The sequence below is a fragment of the Schistocerca americana genome, chromosome 3 (assembly GCF_021461395.2).
Source record: "Schistocerca americana isolate TAMUIC-IGC-003095 chromosome 3, iqSchAmer2.1, whole genome shotgun sequence".
Taxonomy (NCBI): Eukaryota; Metazoa; Arthropoda; class Insecta; order Orthoptera; family Acrididae; genus Schistocerca; species Schistocerca americana.
In genome coordinates this window covers 571,724,393-571,747,378 of record NC_060121.1, presented here as the reverse complement: position 1 = coordinate 571,747,378, position 22,986 = coordinate 571,724,393, and the positions used below count along the sequence as shown (strand labels likewise).

The window sequence follows — 22,986 nt, the reverse complement described above, 5'->3', positions numbered from 1 at the left end:
AGTCGAGGCTGGTGTACACATACATTCAAGATATGATGGCCACAGGAGTTTTTGTTCGGCAGAGGCAACCTGCCTGCCGGCCGACCGCCCAGGGACCAAAACAGTTTTTTGCCAGAGAAAAGGGATAATGGCCTGCGTGTTCATCTCAAAAGCATAACCCACTGTATTGTTTGGGAGAGCCCTAGCATACGCATTTTTTGATGGACCTAGTGCGCAGTTTCAGAGTTCTCACAGGTAGACAGTAAACGCCTAATGCAGATGCTATATATTTCCAGACTGGTCGGCTTAAACGGAGCGCCATTCTCCCGTTTGTAAGAGTAATGCTGAGCGGAAGACTATTTCTGACGCAGTGAGACGGAGGAGTGAGGGAAAGACATTGAATGATATACCCTTTCACTTTTTGTATGGTGAGGGTCGTTCTGGTGACATTCTTGAAGCAGGAACACATAGCGGGAGCTCTTGTACGCAGAGAGCGATGAACAAAGTCTCTACTCAGTACTGCACTGAGAGATCACCTCTGTCGCTAGCGAATCGGAGTGATACTCTATACTGAGTTGGTTGCGATTAAGCATTTGTTCAGTGTTGGCCACAACACTTAATGCTCAGTGTGAACACAGACAGAGTATTAGTTAACGCCTGTGAGCAAACATTGAGTGGCATCGCGGTGGACTGGTTATGTGACTGGTGTATCACGTCAATAGACTGGGGTCAGATAGGAGTCCTTGACTTCATCAAGGCATAGAGAGAATTCGACTGGAAAAGGTCAATCCAGATATAGTTTTGTTATTTTTCAGTTATGAACGATGCAGGCAGTCGTCGTAGCTCACCATATTGTGTGCTACAGCGTAGGGGAGCCCTGTTAGAAATAACATACTTCATTCACATCACTCCAGCTTCGACCATACTTAGAAAAATTCAATCGCATAATTATTCAAGTTGAGTAGGCGCGGCTCTCAGCCATTCTGCTGAGCAAATAACATCCTTAAAGAAAAGGGATAAAAGAGCTTTCCTACACTTTGTATATAAATTTCATTAACAGGATTCCTATCCATAAGAGGTAACCTCCTATACTGAAAAGAAGCCGGAAATTTGTGTATCAGATTATAAGTAAGTTTCACTTGATTTTCTCAGATTTTCCATTGGTTTAATGCTTTTCTTACACTAACCAGCAATACTCCAGTACCAAAGTAGCTAGTTACATAAGAAAACAGAATATTTTGCTGAAAGTTTTTCAGACATTTCTTTTTGGTACATTAGGAGCATCTGTCTGACTTTTGTAGTAGTGTATGGTTCAAATTTTTTCTTGCAGGAGCCAAAGGGTACTTGTCAGATCAATCCATTGTGCAACTAGTCAACTTAACACCAACATGCTGACAATATAGCTGATACATTTTAAAAGATTGATTGTATAACCTGAAGAGTAGGCAAGACATGTTAGGTTGGTCTGGGTACTAGCTGTTTGCAATGAGTAAGTACTTTTTTCACCAAATCCCAGACGAGCTGTGAGGTGTTCCCCCAAACTGCTGAAGCAACTACGGGCAACCTCCTTCATAGCACGCCTTCTTGTGGTTGATGTGACAGGTACTACAAACACTTTAGGGTTCAAAGCCAGTTCTTACCTGCGGGATGTTTGCCCCAAATAAGAATCTGTTCTTTCAAATCCTATAACCAGGTTCACAGGATTTAAGGCACATGAGCCATTCCTCCCCTTGGCTATGCTCCTCTTCTTTAATGTAAGAAATGTTCTTTTTGTCATCAGGGATAAGCATCAGAGACAGTTCAAATGCTTATAGGGTGAGGGGGTCTTGTTTCCATTCCCCAACAGACAGTGGACCACTAATGATTCGTGTAGACTTCCTAACCACAATTAATGTCCAGCACTAATTCTCAATCTGTCACTGATACATATCCTACACAAAAAGTAGAACACATTATGACATGCTTTTCCATTGGCTATATCTTCACATAAACTGATCTGCATGATGCATACCTCCAACTCCCACTAGATGGGGTTGGGTTGTTTGGGGAAGAAGACTAGACAGCCGTGCCCTTTCAAACGAACCATCCCGGCATTTGCCTGTAGCGATTTAGGGAAATCATGGAAAACCTAAATCAGGATGGCCGGACGCGGGATTGAACCATCATCCTCTCGAATGCGAGTCTAGTGTCTAACCACTGCGCCACCTCGCTCGGTCCCACTAGATGAGGTGTCATAAAACATCTTGCTCATCATCGCTCAATTTGAAATTTTCCAGTGCAATGAGATACTCATTAACATCGCAAGTGAATTCTCCATCTTTCAACTCCACATAGAGCATCTTACACGTCATGTACCAGGGCCAGCCAACTTTTGATAAATGTTCCAGGTTTAGCCACCAATCTCGACTCCTTATTGTTCTCCATAAAATCAATCTCAAGGGTAACACAGACAAATGCTGTTTTTCATACCATAAGTAGAATATTATACTGTAAAACATCTGGGCTGCCTAGAAACTCCTGACTCACAATGACACTACATGCATGAAATAACTGGTTGGGCAAGTCAACTACCGTAGAACATTCATTCCTCATGTGGCTGGCCATTGCTGAACTGCTCATCAGCTATTGCAGAAAAATTTTATGTGGGATTGAACGGCTGCATGCACAAGGATTTTTGAGATCTCAAACAAGCTCTTCTTGGCATCAGGCGCATCGGACTATGACTTTGGGTGGTCTTGCCATATTGTGTTCATCTCCAAGACACTAACTCAAGCACAATATAATTACACCCGAATAGAGGAAGAAGCCTCAGCAGTTATCTTTATCCTGATGAAGTTACACAATTACATATGTGGCAGACATTTAACTCTTTTAACGGATTATATGCCTGTTGTGAAACTTCCTGACAGATTAAAACTGTGTGCCCGACAGAGACCCGAACTCGGGACGTTTGCCCTTCGCGGACAAGTGCTCTACCATCTGAGTTACCGAAGCACGACTTACACCAGGTCCTCACAGCTTTACTTCTGCCAGTATCTTGTCTCCTACCTTCCAAACTTTACGTGCCTGTTTTCCAACTATTGAAGGCCAACTCCAACATTCCATCGTGAATGACACATCTTCTCCATCAATCAGTGTTGTTCACTTTGTGGTATACTTACGACTTACAGTAGAAGCCCACAGTGCAACAATACTTGGAGTTAGAATCAGAAATTTGTTTCCACATGGGCAACAATCTATAAGCAGTGATGGCCAGCTCTCCCTTGAATTTGGCAGTCACTGCCCACCGACATTTAGACAACCCAGCTATCCAGGATATAATTCGATTAATGGAGCATGGCTGGACAGCCGACAACAAACTACTGTCCCACAGGAAAGTGTAAGCATAATGATGCCGTCGAAACGAAGTATCACCTCTCAATGACGCCCTGTTGCTTCGTGGGGAACCGTCTGATTCTCCAAGCCCTGAGACAACATATCCTACTGCTCCTCCACGGATGTCATTGGGAATAATCACGCATTCCTACAAGTGCAGGCCACACTTCGCCCACTCGCACCCAGTGGCAGGTGTCAGCCGCACCATTCGCCACGCAGCTAATGCGGTGCATACACCAGAAGCTACGCTACTTCACTGAACAAAAGCTTCAGGTGGTGGCAGTACTTTGATATTGATACCTAAGAAATTCCTGTCACAACACATGCTCTCCCACTTTCTCACTCAAGTGAACCAAGGTATGCAAACACACACAGACCAAGACGTCCCTGCCTCCTGACCCCTGCTCCCTTCCATCCCTCTCCCCTGCCCTCCCTCCCCCTCCCCTCCTTAGCCACTCATGCACACTTGTTTCTGGTAGTCACTACATCCATATGTTCTAACACTTTCACTGCTATGGAAACCTGTAGCTGATGGAACAAAGACATTCAAGAAGGAGTAGGTAGCTTCTCTCGTGTGCCGCATTAACCCCATCTCTGTTCTCAACAAAGTACGTGGAACCTCGCTTAACGAGCACCTCCCATAACGAGCAACGATGATTTAGTGTGAATGCATCACTTTTTTGCAAGTATCGGAGGAAATATTCAACAATATGATGTCCTTTCATTGTCGGCAGTGGCACATGAGCAATGTCTTTAGTACGTACTGCAGCATGGGTTTAGCGCTTTTTCTGCTACCTCGTAGTGCAGCTTGTGGTCACACATTATTCTAAACTTGTGCTAACACATAATTTTTTGAGTGCAAATTTTAGTAATCTTCGTGTAAATGATCCCAAAGATTAAGTCGCAAGAAAACGAGCAGGCATATGAGGAAGAAAATAAGCTTAACATTGAAACATAAAATCATTGAAAACGCGAACGCGGTGTCAGGGTTGCTGATTTAGCACGCACATACAGTCGGTATACATCACCTATTTGCACTATGCTCAAGAACAAAAACAAGATTAAGGAGATAGACGCTTAAAAGGAAGTGGCAAGAGTACCTAAACAACGATTTCGTATTCTGGCCGATGTCAAAAGGTTGCTGTTTGCATGGATAAATGAAAAGCAACTGCAAGGTGACGCTATTAACGAGAATATCATTTGTGAGAAGGCGAGAAAAACGACTCATTAAGAAGACACCAGGATCATCAGGGGATGGAGAAGTGTTTAAGGGAAGTCGTGGGTGGTTCGAGAAGAGAAGAGAAGGGATGACAACCACGGCGTTGTAAGGCACAGAAAAGTAGCCGGTTTCCACACAAAAGCAGCAGAGAAATTAGTCAGCAACTTAAAGATGCTTGTCGATTCCGATGGTTCTCTGCCGCGACGGTTTTTTAATTGTGACGAGACAGATCTAGTCTGGAAAAAGATGCCAAAGTGTACCTTTATGACAGTAAAGGAGACTGCATTGCCAGTCACAAACCCATGAGACTGCCTCACGCTGCCATTCTCCGGCAATACAAGCGGCGGTTTGAAATTTAAACCGTTGCCTCTTTACCATTCAGCAACTCCACGAGCCTTGAGGAAGTGTAAATTCCAGAACAGCAGGTTAAATGTGATGTGGAGGTGCTACCAAAAGACTTGGGTGACGATCTTTTTTGTGATTATGTCAATAAAGTGTTTGGTCCTTCGGTGAAAAAATATTTGCTTGAGATTAATCTCCCACTCCGTGTCATGCTTGTTATGGACAACGCCCCTTCCCACTCTCCAGACCTACAAGATCACCTCTTCGACGATCCGTTTCCTGCCTTCCAACATCACTCTGTTATTCCAGGCTATGGAACAGCAGAATATTTCTAACTTTGTTCTACACAAAAATACTCTTAGGGATCTGATCTCAGTGACTGAAGCTACCAGTCTCACTCTCAGAGAGATTTGGAAATATCACTTCAACGTCGTTGCCTCCATCAAGATGATCGAAAAGGCAGGAAGAGGTTACCAAGATAATTCTCATTTCTGCGTGGAAGAAGCTTTGGCCACAGTGCTGTGCTGAATGTGACTCTGAGACATTTGAGTCAGTACCTGTCAAGCCTGCAGTCAATGAGAAAGTTTCTTTGCCGAAGAACATGGGAGAGTTCTTTAGAGGAGGAGGAGGAGGAGGAGGAGGAGGAGAAGGCGGTAACAGCAGAGCAGCAATCTTCTGGCGCAATAAGAAAACTGCTGAAAGCATGGGAATCGGTTGCTTTGTACACTGAAAATCATCACCCCAATAAAGCAGTGCTACAGATTTATTTGACGATAATGCTATGTCGCATTTTCGCCAAGTGTTGAAGCGTCAGCAGAAACAAATAATAGATGGCTTCCAAGTAAAAAATAATTAGATATGTATTATACATAATACTGCATGTATAATTTTTTTAGTAAATGGCTTGAATAAGACAAAGCTTTTAGTACTTTATCAGTATGGAACGCATTATCGTATTTTGCATTAATTTATATGTGATAAATTGTTTCACTTGACCAGTGTTGTGCACTACAAGTAAGTTTCTGGAACGAATTATGCTCGCTATTCGAGGTTCCACTGTAGTGGATACCTGGTAAAAACCCCCAGCTCTGGATGTCTCAGAAATATTCCCTCATTCTGTCACATTGATTGGCTAATTAACTAAATCAATACCCTTCCTGTGAACCCAGTTTTTCCTTACATTCTATAGGTGTATACTAGAACTAGTATATTTGGCACGATTCGATCCTGCAACTGCCTGGTTTCCAACCCCTACTAGATATTTTTCCCCCTTTCCTTTTATTCGTGGATACTAGCATAGTTAGGTCATTTTGTAGGAAGTCCATACGTTTGAGGTAGCTGAAAATTTTAGATTTCAGTTCAGTTGCATGATATGTCCTCAAACAAGTTGTGGGAGAGACTGGACAGATGCGTACTCGCAATACCACTGTCGGAAACAATAATTTAATCACTTATTTTATGCTGTGATTGGTTTTGTAAAGGACTATAGAATTCCTAAATTGCTTCTATCTGCTACATTCATAACGAGGAGGCAGACCCTGCTGTGTGATACGATGATCACAACAAATACATCTGCAAGGCAGTGTCCACTGCATTGTATTGAGAAGCACTAAACATGATGAGCCATGCACAGTTCGTGTTCATGCCATTTATTGTTTGTCATCTTCTATTACTGTGCTGCCGACTCGTTTCCTTATTCCATTTACTGGCGTCACTAACTTCCTGCCTTACTTGCCCATGAGCGGCAGCAGCGTATCGATAAGTGCAATGTCGTACCATCTCTGGAGCGACCGATAGTGTTTTCCGGGTCGTCGTGTGTCTGGCAGTCAGTTGGAGGCTGACGAGCAGTGCAGTTGGGACGCAGCAGCAGTGAAGTCGGGGACGGAGCGCCGATGAGGCGCGGACAGCCAGTGCTAGCACATGAACTGTCCGACGGAGGGAGATTGGAGCAGGCTGTCCGTTTATTGGTCGTTAGGTTGGTCGCCTCATCGGCCGACGTATATTTGGTTCTTTCACCGTTTCCGGGCCTGGGCAGTCAGTCGGTTAGCGTCGAGATGACGGTCTGTATTAACTTCTGGCGCTACAAAGAGTTTCTCCCACCGTCCTTACGACTCGGTCCCGTTGCTCTCCCATTCGTGGAGACAACAAAAGTCTTACATTTGACAGGAAACTTAGCTGGTCTCCACATGTGTCATATTGGGCTGCCCGTTGTACCCTTTCTCTAAATGTCCTCCGTGTTCTCAGTGGTATGTCGTGGGGAGCGGATCGAACCGTCCTACTTCGCCTATATCGGTCGATCGTCCGCTCCAAGCTGGATTATGGGAGCTTCGTATACTCCTCTGCACGGCCATCTATCTTACGCCGCCTCAACTCCATACAACATCGGGGTTTACGTCTTGCGATCGGAGCGTTTTATACTTGTCCCGTCGAGAGTCTTCATGCTGAAGCTGGTGAATTGCCACTCACCTACCGGCGCGATATACTGCTTTGTCGGTATGCCTGTCGGCTACTGTCAATGCCCGACCACCCGTCTTATGGTTCCTTTTTTGACGACTCTCTCGACCGTCAATACGGGTTGTATGTCTCTGCCCTGCTATCCCCTGGAGTTCGCTTTCGTCGCCTCCTTCAACACCTTAATTTTTCACTCCCTGCAACCTTTCGAGTGGGCGAGAGCCACACGCCACCTTGACTCCAGGCTCAGGTTCGCGTTCACCTTGACCTCAGCTCGCTCCCAAAGGAGGTTACCCCTGGTTCGGTATACCACTCCCGTTTTGTCGAACTTCGTTCGAAGTTCATTAATTTGACCTTCATTTATACAGATGGCTCTAAGACCAATGACGGGGTCGGGTGTTCTTTTATTGCCGGGGCACAAAGTTTCAAATACCAGCTCCATGGCCATTGTTCGGTCTTCACAGCTGAGCTCTTTGCCCTCTACCAGGCTGTTCTTTACATCTGTCGCCACCGACATTCTGCTTATGTCATCTGCTCCGATTCCCTGAGCGCACTCCAGAGCCTCAGTGATCCGTATCCGGCTCACCCTTTCGTGCACCGGATCCAACGCTCTCTTCAGCAGCTGGTGGACGACGGTTCTCCGGTTAGCTTTATGTGGGTTCCTGGCCATGTCGGTATCCCTGGGAACGCAGCTGCAGATGCCGCGGCCAAGGCTGCGGTCCTCCAGCCTCGGACAGCTTCTTGTTGTGTCCCTTCATCAGATTGTAGCAGGGTCATTTGTCGGCGCATTTTATCGCTGTGGCATGCCGATTGGGCTGCACTTACGGACAACAAGCTTCTGGCATGGAAACCTCTTCCCGCGGCTTGGACGTCCTCCTCACGCCCATCTCGGCGGGAGGAGGTCGTTTTGGCCCGGTTACGAATTGGACACTGCCGGTTCGGCCATCGCCATCTGCTGACGGCTGCGCCGGCGCCGTTCTGCCCATGTGGGCAATTGCTGACGGTCCGCCACATTTTAACGTCCTGTCCGGATTTTAACACACTGCGTCTTGATCTTGGCCTGCCATGTACTCTAGATGCCATTTTAGCGGATGACCCACGAGCAGCTGCTCGCGTTCTTCGTTTTATCAACTTGACAAACCTCTCTAAGGACATTTGATTATGCTGTTTTTTTAATCCTATGCCTGTCAGTCTGTCTTTTATCGTGTTTTCCCTTTTAGTTGCTGTTTCAAACTTGTGCCTCGCGGTGCATTCCTAACGTAGTCTGGGCGCTAGTGACCATTGACGCTGTGCGCCCTAAAACCACAAAAAAAAGTCGGTTGGCGTGGAGCAGCAAGGGAGTCTCCGTCGTACATACTCTGGCCGGGGCCGCTGGCTGTATGCACGAACGGTTGGAGTCTGAGATGTTGCTTGCGATTGCTACGAAGTTCGTCGCCCACCGATCTTGGACATGAAAGTTGAGTCCTCACTTAACCTACTATCGAGCCTCAACTGTTTACATTTCGTCGTTTGATTCTGGTTGTCCCTTTTGGGACATTCCCGCGAGCAATAACGTGTGTGTATTCAAATCGACTAAGATTCCAGTCGCCTTCCTGTTGTTGGAGTTGGCCAGCAGTGTCTTCCGCCTTGTGGCCGTTGACGTTCCGGTTACCTGTCCCGGTCGTTGACGTAATTTTCGGCAGTGTATTTTCGTCGTTGTGGTTCTGAGCACTATGGGACTTAACATCTGTGGTCATGAGTCCCCTAGAACTTAGAACTACTTAAACCTAACCTAAAGACATCACACACATCCATGCCCGAGTCAGGATTCGAACCTGCGACCGTAGCGGTCACGCCGTTCCAGACTGAAGCGCCTCAAACCTCACGGCCACACCGGCTGGCCCTCGTCGTGATGTTCCTGCGTTGCGTGTATTTCGACAGCTGAGGTGTTGTTGGTGCCAATATTCTGTGTGTCGTTGTATTGAAATCTTGTGGTCGCTTTGCTGGTTGCGTGGATCGCAACTGATTTCGTTGATTGGTCGGTCAGCTGTCTGTCTGTCGGTTGGGTTGCCTTCAGATTAAGAATTAGTTGGACAGGCTGCCTATCTCACCTAAATGGGCGTTAGTGTTGCAATCCCAGGCCGAACCTTGGAAATTTCTGAGCGCCGTTCATTGTGTGTTACATAGTAATTTCCCTGTTTGGGTTTTAGTTATTTGGTTGATGTGTGGCCCTCAGCCGAGTATCAATATCTCGTAAAATAATGTTCTTGTCTTGCCCTTAAGGCATAAGGTTGTTATGCTTTTTTATAGGGCCTTCAGCCGAATTTTGCATGAAATGCTTTAAGGTACGGCCTTCTGCCTTCTGATTGAAACTCTTCTTATTGGTTAATATGCGGCCTCCAGCCAAGTTCCATTAAAATTAAATTACTAAGACCTTCAGACTGTTTAGATTGAAGATTCAGAAAACATTTGTGGGTAAAAGCTCCAGAAGAACCTTGTATTTCAATTTCTTGGTTAGGCCTTGTGTCTTGGATTTTGAGTGTGGCCTTCAACCGATCTAAAGTTAATCAAAGGAGGTCAATTACAGATTTGAGTGTTTTGCTTCCTTGTTGTAATACTGTGTGTTGATAAATAACGTTTGTATGTTGGGTGCAACTGACAGCAACTTATTTTGGCCCCTTTCCGCAACCTAATCCGCTCTGACACACTTGAACTACAATAAAATCTGTTGCAGTATCTGTCATGGCTAGATGTCGCAGATTTATGAAACACTCACACATACCACACTCACATCCCAACACACACACACACACACACACACACACACACATACACATACACACACACACACACACACACACACACACACACACAGCACGGCAATCCACTCATACGCCACCGTGTGTGTTAATAGACCTAAAGTACGGTTGCACTAGTAATAAAAGCACTCTTTTCACTTGATTTGAAAACTGATTCCGCTACGGAAAGTTGTATTAAGCCTGTATTTGCTACTCTCTCTTGCCACTGCTAGGTATTTCCCACTCTATGAAACAGTATTTGTAGCGCTTTCTATCTCAATACCATGTAGATAGTGTAACACAGATCCTGAAAGATAGCAATGAGATTATAAGCAAGGGAGGATTATGGTTATTGAGAATGATCACATTTGGTAGACGGTGTGCTGCGTGAGAAATCACTTAAAAAATGCAACACTACATTGAAGTAAGAAATGTACAAAATTCTATTACCAGTACACAGGTTTTTCAGATCTGTAGGGTCACCCTTTCTGGTAGAAATGCCATCAGCGATTTGGAATCAAGTCTCTCCATTCAACCACGTGCTTACACTGGATCCTACAGAGATGTCTTTTAATGATTACTGACACTAGTGAATCATATTTGTGGCACTCTCATATCTCGAAACGACTCACCTATTTTGGACCTGTCTGCTAAGGACCCCATACGGTAGGACTCCTGGGCGTCTCTGCATCGACTAAGTGTTCCTCAGTCTCCTCCCCGCCCTCTGTCAGTCTTTTTCCATATAATAGTTCCAACTTAAGTAAAAATTGAGCGCCAGTCAGAGAGCGCTGTATCTAAGACTTTCAGCATCTTACGGAGCTGAGTTAACACAACAGGTCCGTGTTTTGACCATTCGATGGAAATGGGAACGTCATAGCTCCACCAACTGTGTACAATGTTTAAGGCCACCGCCTAATGAAGCTTTCTCCTACAACATGAGGCAGTAGAAAATATAGTACGAGCAGTTACGGTGGTGTTTATTATCAGGCATATTAGGAACACTCCTCGTCACACAGAAATTGCAAGAAAGGTGAGGATTTTGCTACTGCATTGTGGTGCATCTCCAAACCACATAGGTATTGCAGTCTGAAGATCTTCCCTCAACGTGCATTCATGTCTATCACCCAAGGATTCTCTCTATCCTTGCTATTTTGTACTATCCAACAGAGAAAAACTATGTCCTATTAAAGTTCCACTAACGTCACGAGCTGGAGGACTTGATAGGATATTACCATGTCATTCTCTTCTGATATGGCAAAAAAATATACGGTCCTTGTGCTGACATCCAGCATATGTAGCAATCCGATGAAATATACAGATTTTGCTCCACTGGAGCGTGTGACCAAAGTCGCTTGCACAGCCCAGTGCAAAAATTTCATCACCTGTACTGTAGGCCCGCATCTCGTGGTCGTGCGGTAGCGTTCTTGCTTCCCACGCCCGGGTTCCCGGGTTCGATTCCCGGCGGGGTCAGGAATTTTCTCTGCCTCGTGATGGCTGGGTGTTGTGTGATGTCCTTAGGTTAGTTAGGTTTAAGTAGTTCTAAGTTCTAGGGGACTGATGACCATAGATGTTAAGTCCCATAGTGCTCAGAGCCATTTGAACCTGTACTGTAGGAGGACCGTATTTCACAGACGATCATTTAAAGAGAGCTTCCTTGTGTTGTTCTTTCATAAGCAGTTTGATACAGTGTTTTTTCCTGCTGAAACAAATCGAAGCAGTGTATGACTACAGCTTTGTACACCACCATACATTTTTATTTTCCACCATGACTTTGACGTCTGTGTCAGGTGCTAAACTGACATTAACACATTTTCATCCACTGGCTCTCACAGAAAGCTGGACATCGTATGGTGTAAATTGTGCTGCTCTCAAACACACCATATAGTTGAGATAAGACATAGGCAGTGTTTCTCATTGGCAAAAATGTGGAAAACGTCGCCACCTATGGAAACTGTAAGAGTTTGCAGCGTTGTGGAGCGTTTGTAAACATTTGGCCAAAGATTATGACTTTCACATTTAAGCTCATCATTCCTAGTGAGGGCTGGCACAGGTCTAGGTGTTCCATTTCAAAGAGACCAAGAGCACTGACTCCTTATATTGCAACCATGCACATGGTCACTGTTTCAGTGCTAGCTATCCCTGGAAGGTGTTGCTTCCACCAAGACTCTCTAAATCTCAAACAAATAGTGTCAGTCAATCATTATGTGGTAATCAACAGTGTACCAGTGCATGGATGCGATAGAAAAGACACCTTTGATATGAAACACTGTACTGTAATCAGTGCCACAGTTGATAGTGCGAGCATTTTAACAATTTTACAGTGTTTTCCGTAATTTCAACACCCTCCAATTACACACCAGCATGTTTTCCAATTTCTGTATCATAGCTAAACCACCAATCCACTACCAAAGAGCAGACGGCGAATATAGACAGGTGACCGTGCTGTATGTCCATTCATGATTAATTCTCGAACATATATACCAAAGTATACCAGACAGCAATTAGGTTATCTACTACCAAATAGCAGACTGGCAATGTGGATATATGACTGTGCAGTACGTCCATTCATGATTAATTCTCGAACGTATACACCAAAATATACGAGATAGCAATTAGGTTATCTACGTATTTCTAACACTTCTATCACAGTGTGTAATTTATGAATACGATTTCCCATCTTTCCCGATGTGGATGGAAGTCACAGATTATTCTCGCATTCTTAGGATAAAGTTGTAGACTGAAAGATCTCCCTGCACTGGCTTCGACCAACCCTCACTACAACACTGTCGCCGATTTAATTTGCAACTGACCACAAGTAGGAGAGAACTCTGCCCTTATGCCTACATTTACATGCTTTTATCTGCAGACAGTCAAATTATATGTTGTGGCACAGAGTAGCACCAATTAATTGCAGCTCAAGTGTCTTGATCAGATATATCTTGCAACCTGTATGATAACTGCTGTGGCTCGATGGGTGGGGCAGCCAATAGATACTGGAATAGATGTGTGCCCTGCTCCAGCATTAGGCTAGTGCTCTATCAGAAGGCTGTTCTGCTGCTGAAAAGAAGAAATACCTTAAGTACTTGTACACAATGAATATTGAGAAGAAATGATTGGTAATAATAATAATAATTGCATTCGAATATGACAGTATTCTTATTATTCTGCGAGTGGTGGTAGCTGATCTCTGCTGATATTTGATGTTTCTTCCTCTACACCAAACAGAAAAAAGTGTCTCAGCTGGTATGCAATTACAGCACCATGAACTATCTGACATCATAGTCTGCCATCTTGTGATTCCACAGGCTAGCACAGTCTGCCATCTTGTGATGTCATAGCCAGCCACATTCAGTCACACACTGTTGTAGTCCACCATCTAGGACCTTCTATCTTTTTCCACGGCCATCTTGTGATGTCATAGTGTGTAAACTTGTTGCCAACATTCGTCTTCACCTTTACCTTGGAGGGGGATCCTTGCAGACAATTTGTAGAAATGTCCCATTAATTAAAGTGTGCCAGAAAGATAGCCGTCTACTCACATAAGTCAAACAGCAATGCTCTCCCTGTACTGGGGTTTTAGCACCACAGTGAAAAGGGCATGCGTGACGTGTGTGCTACTGTTTGCTCCAGAGGCAGGTACATAGGTAATAAGTCCTGTACGTGTTGTGATATCGGTAGTGGCAGTTGTCGAAAATATTACTGTCCCCTTGACTGTGGAGATAAAACACTAGTAAAAACAGAACATCCCCACTTACCTGTGTGTTCTGAAGTGTGTCTTTAATCACTGAAACCAACAGTGTCGACATCTTTGATGTCCACCTATCCATCTTTATGTGGGGAAGCATTTGCGGTTTTAAACATGTACGACCTTTCTTGCTCGTTATCTTCTCAGAGATCATTTCCTGCAGTTGGTACTCATTTAGTAAACCAAACCACTATAACGATCTGCAGTGGGCCGTTCGCTGGGAAATGTCGAAACTGAATAGTGAAATAGACCAGATGCTACATAGAGGAAAAGAAATAATGATGAAAACTAATGGCGAAGGTTTAAGTCGTCCTGGAAACACGTTGCGGAAGGAAATATAAATGACTGGCGGATATGTGAGTATTAATCTGCCTTTTACGCCACAATGGATGTTTCAGAACTATAAACTAAATTTAACACACTTTTTCTTCACCATTTTTATATTCATATTCACCACATCGGATGTTCATGAGCTACAAGTGCCAGTGGTAATTGACATTAGTAGCTACTGAATGCCAAGAAGAACTTACATGATTTTTGTAATACATTTTACACTATAATTTGCATTACACACTATGGTTTTGAAAAGTGACTCTGCTGAGCAGCTTCAAGCCGCTTCCTAAGAATTCCAGTGAGGATTGCTGAGGGGTGGTCCATCGCCTGCAGTTACAGAGACAGTGCGTCCCACTTCCAAAGTTACTACGTAGGTAGTATTTTAAATTACTTCTCAATTAACTTACGTCATCAGCTTTCACATCTGTCAAGAAATCACTGTTTCTCAGGATTTTCGTGTATGAGTAAATAATAAATGACACAGTGAATTAGTGCATAATATTTGTATTCAAAATTCTCTGTACTGAAAGAAAGGATTACTGAAAAAAACCGTTGTACGGTACACATTATTGTATTCCATGCATTATTGCAGTTTGTAATTATCCGCTGCACTTCCAATGTCCACAGAAATTTCTTGATATTTGTGTTGAATTGACGCCTGAAAGCGCATTGGCGATCTATTTTACGTGATGCATTTCACAATGGTTTAGCAGATATGCAGAACAGGTATCTGGCTCAAATTCTTGGGTGAGTTCTTTGCTGACACTCAGTACTCAGCTGTAATCTGCTGTTTTTCGTTTCCTCCTTTGTCTGTGCATATCTGTAACAGGAAACAGAAATCGTATTTACTTACCTCTCGAAAGGTAAGTGCCTGTAGGATTAACGTAGGCATAAGTAATAACACATGGTCAATATTGTATTTCCTTCATTCTTTCGATATTTTCAAAATTTTGGTATAATTCTTCTGGAGACGGTAGTCTACCAGTGTTCCAATATTCTAGCAAGAATATTCCCACATAATTATCAGAAGTTTCACAAAAATGTATTTTGCCCATGCTGTGCTTGTACCTCTTATGGTGTATCTATCACTGTGTGTCGGGAAATGGCAGCAGTGGCACGTTCTCTCTCCAGAATCCCAGGCGCTCCCCAAGCCTGTCGTGTGCGAGTGTAAAGTTGGCCTGCATCAGCAGGTAGCTGCGGCTGCTCTGGTCGTATGGTTCCCAAATCACAGGATCAGCCTCAGGGGTTGGGTTCCTGTTGAGACACACAATACACGCATATTCCTTTATATTTTCTAGAGATATTAAGAAATATATGTAAAGAGCAGCACTAAATTTCTTGTTTTAAGTTCTTATCAAAAGATAATTATCAATAACAAATTGAAGCAAGTGCAAGTAAAGTATCTAGTCATGCGCTTGTATTTCTCTAATATTAAGTATTACAAGAACACTGCACAAAAAACTGGTGACTAATACCGTGTATTGTGGAAAGGTCTCAATTTAGTGAGGATGTGACTCCAGAAGTTTCTCCAGATATATCATAACTGGCAGGGACCGCCCACTGGTGATCATATCGAGTAGATTGCTGCGTTTCACTAGATGTTCCTAATAATCTGAGACATTTTCTGTGAGGCAGGCCTCTCAACTACCACTGCGCCTCACAGGGGGAGGTCGCCAATCGGGACACGCCGGTTTCGCCCAAATAGCGTGTGTAGAAGGAGGTGGGTCTCCACATCACGTGCCTTAAATATTTCGCCTGAGTGGGCCTTAGGAAAGGAGAAAATGCTCTCGAAAGTTTTTCCGATAGCACTATTTACTTATTCAGCGCTCTGTTCGTGGTTAACGGCGTAGCGTAATGGTCAAGCGTATTGCAAACCTGTTTTTTCTCATTGTTATTTTACTTCGTTTCTTCAGATTGTTCAACTATTTACGTTAGAATTTAAATACATTCAAGCTTTCGAATCAAATATAAAACAATCATATCGTAAATGGCGTACAAAAAGGTTAGAAAATAAAATATTATTCGTATTACGTATGACACTAACAGGCGTTACCCTAACTAACCGCTAGAATCGCAACCGTAGCGTCAGCTGTCAGGCAGTAATGGATTTCTCACCAGTGAGTGTCGCGACTGTATGTATTAGACTGTGATTCTATTGTCAGTTGGAACGATTCGTGGAGCTGTGAGTATTGTCGCGCCAAAATCAAACATGGCAACCCAACAAATCTTGATGCATTTTAACGTAGTGACCGACTGTAGTCGGTCTGTACCAGTGCAATGTATTATGTGGGATAAAATCGTGTAAATGTTGACTTCGTGCTGCACCAAGTTTCCTGTTCCGACTGATACCCGAGCGATGTTCTCTATTCCCAGTAACGTCTGATGCTGTTATTTAACACGGGAGTTCTCGGATACTCTAGAATCAGCTGGTTTATAATGTGACAGTTCCACTTCTAACTCAACAAAAGATTTTATTTGCTGGTGTACCTGTCTAGTTACCTTCTAAATTGATTATTTAGAGCTGGACGTCTGGTGCTTTTATTACATTGTTCCTCATCTGCGTTTATGTTACTGATCCAAACTTTAATTCAGCTCCACAAAGGCGTTTGCATTTGACTGTTCCTTACGATGATGCCACTAGATTTTTTTTCCCCAGAGCATAATTATTTAATACGTCATTTCTAATTCTTAGCAGTTTGTGTTGCTCTTAGCATTTCCTCATGTTCCGCATCTTTAGTACTGTTTAACCAGTTTTTCCCCTTTCTTCCCCGGCTTGCTAACGAGTCAAGAATGGTTAACTTATTTCAGGTATATGGATAAGAATACCGGTTCATAAGTTGTCTCCTTTGTATTCATCATGGAGGGTAAGACAAAACATGAACGAGCAGGTGTTTCTAGAGGTGATCAAATCCTTTGTGGTTCTGCATCGTAAACTTACGAATTCGAGAGCAGTTGACGTCTATAAATTCACTCTTCCGCATTCCGTACAAAATACAGAATCTGCTATCCCTCCATGCAAGCAGCTGTCAGAATTACTGTAGATGGAAGAGAGACAACGAAACAAGTATGAAATACGAAATCCGTCACTTCAAGACAGTGCCCGGGAAATAATGTCGACAGAAGGACCAGTTTAAAAGTATTTAAAGCGTTTCTCTGCAGAACATCATAACAAGAGCCGTTTTACGTTAAGTGGCGGTATATGTCGCTTTCTCCTTCGTTTGCCACATAGTTATCTATATTGCTTAGGCTTACCCTACACATAATTCCGACTTTTCAGTCCATCTTTCTTAACATACTATTCTGTTTAATAAGTCTGTTGAGAACTGAGTGGACCCAGTATTGCAGTTCTCTCCTTGTTTGAAATACTGCCATCGTATCCAAAAGGATAAATGCAGCACTAGGGGGCATGCTTACTGCTATGGTTTGGAGTCTTAATGGGTACAGTTTGTTAATGCTCTTAGTTTCACCTGGAGCTGTCTTCTCGTACTCTGCCACTATTCAATTTCTAGTGACTTCACTGCAGTAAATGTGTACTCTCTTTCCGAAAACGGGCATTATCAGTTTTCCAAATTTAAAGTAGAAAAAACACGTACCCATATTTTGCGAAATTCGTCCAGAGACGCAACATATTTCTGCGCACTTTCTCTTCTTCTGATTCAGGATCAAAGTTATAGTCTTGATTCTTTTGATAGAAGATCATTGATAACTCTCCCCCATGTCCAACTCCTGAAATAAATAAAAATGACAAACAGAAAATATTTGGTGTTGTTCACATTCAACCCAGAATACTGCTAACGTGTCGAGAAAGTGATCAACTTTAGTCTTTTGCATAGACGACCAGTTACACACACACACACACACACACACACACACACACACACACACACACACACCAGGCTTTCACATCTTCATTTTTTCTACTAGTAAAAGAGTAAAAATGTGTTATCTATGTCCCGGCAGAATATGTGCTCTCTTCCCATACCATTCTGACAGATTTTCAGATCATTATCATTCGAAGTTGACTTAAACAGAGGGACACTTTGGTTCAAACCCTCCACCGGTGGTGTTTTGTCGGTTATGCCCATATACTACGAAACGTAAATACACTCATCACCGTAGATAGAGCTGCACCCAGAAGGACAAAGCGGATTGTGACCATTGTTGGCACGCAAGTAGATGATATCAAATTTATGATTTGATCACACTTTCAACTTGTATCAACATGATCGTATTACATGGACATGAACGTATGTGCTGATAAGGTGTTGACCTCTCTGGTTGTGAATACAAGAATCAAGACATGCAGCGTGGAGTTGTATAGATCTCGGATATAATACTGCGATACTTCGTCGCATTCTGCTTGCATCTGACGGCAGAGACCCTACAAATTGGTGAGTGGGGTAGGAGTCTGGTGACATGCTTCGTGGCATCTCACACATTCTCGATAGGGGAGAGACTGGACTTGCATACATATATACACACTTAGACAAAAGAAATTATCTGAGTGGGACGAAAATCGATGGAAGTGATGTACATGTACAGACAAATAAATGATTTCAAGGCCAGGAATATTTTGATTTATTTAAGAGAGAAAGCTTCCCAAACTTCGCATGACAGTAACCCGTTGGTCCACCTCTGGCCCTTATCGAAGCAGTTGCACGGCTGAGCATTGATTTATGGAGTTGTTGGACGCCCTCTTGAGGGATACGACGGCAAATTGTCTCCAATTTGCACGTTAGACTGTCAAAATCGTGAGCTGGTTAAAAGGCACTGCTCGTAATTCTCAAAACGCTCTCAACTGGGAAATGATTTGGCGATCTTGCTGGTCAAGGTAGGGTCTGGCAAGCACGAAGACAAGCAGCAGAAACACTCACCGTGTGCGAATGAACGTTATCTGGCTGAAATGTAAGCCTAGGATAGCTTGCCATGAGGGGCAACAAAGTGGTACGTAGAATACCCTAGACGTACTGGTATGAAGTAAATGTGCCACAGAAGACAAGCACAGAGTTCCTGCTACGAAATGAAGTACCACCGCAGACGATCAGTCTTGGTTGTCGGTATGAATGGCGGGTGATAGTCAGGTTGGTATCCGACCACTGTCCATGACGTCTAGAGAAATGTCTTCGGCCTGGGGCCGGCCGAAGTGGCCGTGCGGTTAAAGGCGCTGCAGTTTGGAACCGCAAGACCGCTACGGTCGCAGGTTCGAATCCTGCCTCGGGCATGGATGTTTGTGATGACCTTAGGTTAGTTAGGTTTAACTAGTTCTAAGTTCTAGGGGACTAATGACCTCAGCAGTTGAGTCTCATAGTGCTCAGAGCCATTTGAACCATTTTTTTCTTCGGCCTGGAATCTTACTGACTGATATATATATATATATATATATATATATATATATATATATATATATATATATATTTTAATCTATAGTCTCGCTTTGAACTGAGTTCTGATGACCAGCGAAGGCGTGTCTGCCGACGCCACACAGAAAGAGGTGGGATATTAACCTGATTATCGCCCGCCATAGCGCCCCACAATTAGGACAGATACCGGAGATGCCATGTTGTTTCATAGCAGGACTCATTTGGTTATCATCCACGACACACTCACAGTACAGCAATACGTCAATGATATTCTACGTTCTGTATGTTTCCTATTATGGCAACCCATCTTAGGCTTACATTTCAGCAAGATAACGCCCTCTGTAAGTCATGCATAAGTAGGCGTGATAATCGGCCACCTAGAACTGGTACAAGGTCAGGTGAATTACTTCGTGAAGCTGTGCGGCCCCATGGCCTAGAGTGTATTATGGTCAGATGGGCAGCAGTGGCTGCTGCAGGCGAGCCAGGTGCAAGGGCGTCAGCAAAGATTCGAACGTGGACGAATCCTGGCATGGGGGATTTTGACGAAGGACAATGCTCCTAGAAATGACGGAGTGTCAGACATGTTGAATTATGGCTTCTTACAGCTCTTTGAGAATCAATAATAATTCACAATCAAGTATTCATACAAATCTGAATACATCTGCGATATTAGAAAAATGAGGTACATCCAATGTCACAACAATATTTTCGGTATCTTTAAACATTTCGCAATAAATAAATATTTTCACAATGACCCTTTGAATTAACAACGTTTAAACCTTACATGAGACGTACACATGCAACAGCTCAGATGATGGCACTGCACTTTAGGTATCATTTCTGCAAGCTATGTATCTGTATCTATTTCGTTTCCTGATTTATTACTTTTTTATACCTTTTCCTTATGAAAATGTTTAGCAGAACATCATATCCTCCACAGTCCCACAGCAAATGAATACAGCATGAATACCACATATTTTGTCACACTTGTGTATTCATTTAATGAAGAGCTTATATCAGTAACTTTATATAAATATTAACTGGAGTTGATAATAAACAGTCTTGGTAACTTAACAAGTGGTCAGCCGCATGTAACATTTCTTTATTTAAATGTTGTTGTGAATATACTGCTTTAGTCCAGAAGGGTTCAAGTTGAAATTTATCATGACTGTAGAACTTAAGAACATCTATTTTTCGAGGATAACATCTTCAGCCGATAGAAAAACAGACAGTAGGGGAAAACTATCGGAGTCAAGGGAAGCATTGGACTTTTCGAATGAAGAGCTCACGGAAGAGATACTGGACACTTTTTACAGATGTGATTGGAGGGGACAGGGTAACAACTGGTATTCTTTCGTTTGGCGATTGATTACGACTGTGAACAGCTGCTACCATACTTTAAATTCTGAAGAGACCTATAGTTCGAGAGGTTTAAACATGCTCCTGTGTAGGACTGTAACATTTTCAATTTTTACTATGGAACTGAGACAAGTGGAGTATGAATTACTATTCTTGGTATTACGTGTTTCAGTTTGTGAATCATCATGTTGAACTCTGAACTTTTTTGTGCTAATGAATATTTCGTGTACTGCGATCATGAAATAGATCTATTTTTCATGAGGCTTTGACGAATATTTAGTTTGCGGTTTCTTCTATCATTCTAGTAACTCTCTCAATGTAATTTTAATGCATTTGCTACGGATATTTTCTATCTGTATTTTATTGAATACCATATGACTACCTACCCTATATTTGAGATGCCCTTTCTTGAATAAACATTATTCAGCCTAATTCTCTGTCGTCTGTATAAGCTACAGATGTAAGACTAGAACACTTGTTATTAAATAATTCGTGTAACTTTTATTTTGTATTCCCATGTATTTTATTAACACAGCCGTGCATAGCCCAGGTACCTAAAGCACCAGTAACCACTAGTTAGACCGCAAGTGGTTCGCTGATGTTGGATGCTGTTTGGAAGAGTAACTACATAAGCAGTAACCGTGGGAGTCGGGGTTTTGTCGTCCAGCGTATCAAACTGATCCTTTTCGAATAACAACTGTAATTCCAACACATTACTATAGTCGGTCTCAGATCTACTGCATGATAGGCAGCTTTCATGGTTGCCCCAAGCATAAGTTTTTTTGTCAGTCACGTGCTTGAGAATCAGAAACAAAAGGTAGCTGTCCGAAGTTAGGCGCAAAACTTCTAGTACGAAGAAGAAGGCTACTCAGAGCCATTCTGATTTCGAGTCTGCAGCGGTCAGCTGCAGCGGAGACTGACGGCGACACCGTAATTTCATTCGTCAGTACTGCAATGTTTGTCTAATTTTTCCTGCAGAAAGTAGTCAACAGCCATGTGTGTGATCATTTCTAACGTTGCTGTGGCATCGAGTTCCTGGAGCTTTAGTGTCCACTTTCCCTGTTGTCTTGTTGGCTTCTTCAGGCTTGTCACCCGAGGTGATAAGCCACAACAATGTATGGTCTGTGGATATAAATACACTGTTCGATAAAAAGTACCCGAGAGGTGGACCCAGGTTGGGAGTACTAAGTCACATGTAGAGAAGCTGTAAGGCGTGATGGGTTGGTAGGGAGGGCTCAGAGATTTCCGACGTGGAATATTCATTGGATGTCACTTAGGTAAAAATTCATCAGACACATTTCATCCCTTTTAAAGTTGCCCGTGTGGACTGTTGGTGGTGTGATCGTGAAGTGCGAACGTGAAGGAAGAGCCACAGCTAAGCTAACACCAGCCGGTCGCACTCAGTGACGAACAGAAACTATCATTGTGACAATTGCACGCAATCAACGGGACGAATCATTAGTAAGTTTCCAAGTTCTACCAGCAGTCCAACCAGAACATTGACTGTACCTACAGAGATAGAATGCGGTACAAAGGTTCACTAACTCCCAAAAGCCACACATTTCTTTACTCATGGCTAAGAATGCTTGAGTTGGTGTAAGAAGCGACATTGCTGGACAATGTGAGTCTCCTTTACTACAGAGTGACATCTAATTTTTTGTACTGTGTTATCTACATTACAAAATTGTAAGAACTTTCTATTTATTTGTAATATTAATGTATCAAATGTTGTCACCTAATGTTGAACTATTAACGCCCATCATTGTAATGCTACTGGGTAGAAGCAGAGTCTCTGCTAGAACTGTCCAGAATGTTCCTCAGACCAATCGGAAGCAATTGTGGCGTGGTGACATGGCCCATCGTCGTCTATAAAAGATCCATCGTTGTTTGGGAACGCCTCAAGTAGCCGAACATGAGTATTTTGAGACAATGGTCGGATTAGTTGGACCACAGGCCCTTCCCCAGTGAACACAGCCATACCATTAGTGAGCCAGCACCAGCAGCTTCCACAGTGCCTTGTTGACGACTTGGGTCCATGGCTTCGTG

At 43.2% G+C, this 22,986-nt stretch overlaps 1 protein-coding gene across 2 annotated transcripts in view; it reads right to left on the bottom strand.

The window, feature by feature from the left end:
- Positions 1-22,986, bottom strand: part of LOC124606802 (cholinesterase-like) — a 231,385-nt gene that overhangs the window by 152,931 nt on the left and 55,468 nt on the right. The window contains exons 9-11 of one of the 2 annotated variants that reach the window (XM_047138871.1): positions 17,815-17,947; positions 15,290-15,475; positions 14,710-15,041 (exon numbers count right to left, since the gene is read on the bottom strand). In XM_047138871.1, the coding sequence (XP_046994827.1) occupies positions 15,307-15,475; positions 17,815-17,947 (302 nt within the window). In that variant the 3' untranslated portion in view covers positions 14,710-15,041; positions 15,290-15,306. Of the gene's footprint in view, positions 1-14,709; positions 15,042-15,289; positions 15,476-17,814; positions 17,948-22,986 lie in introns of those variants that run through there. The other variant, XM_047138870.1, reaches the window with a different exon arrangement.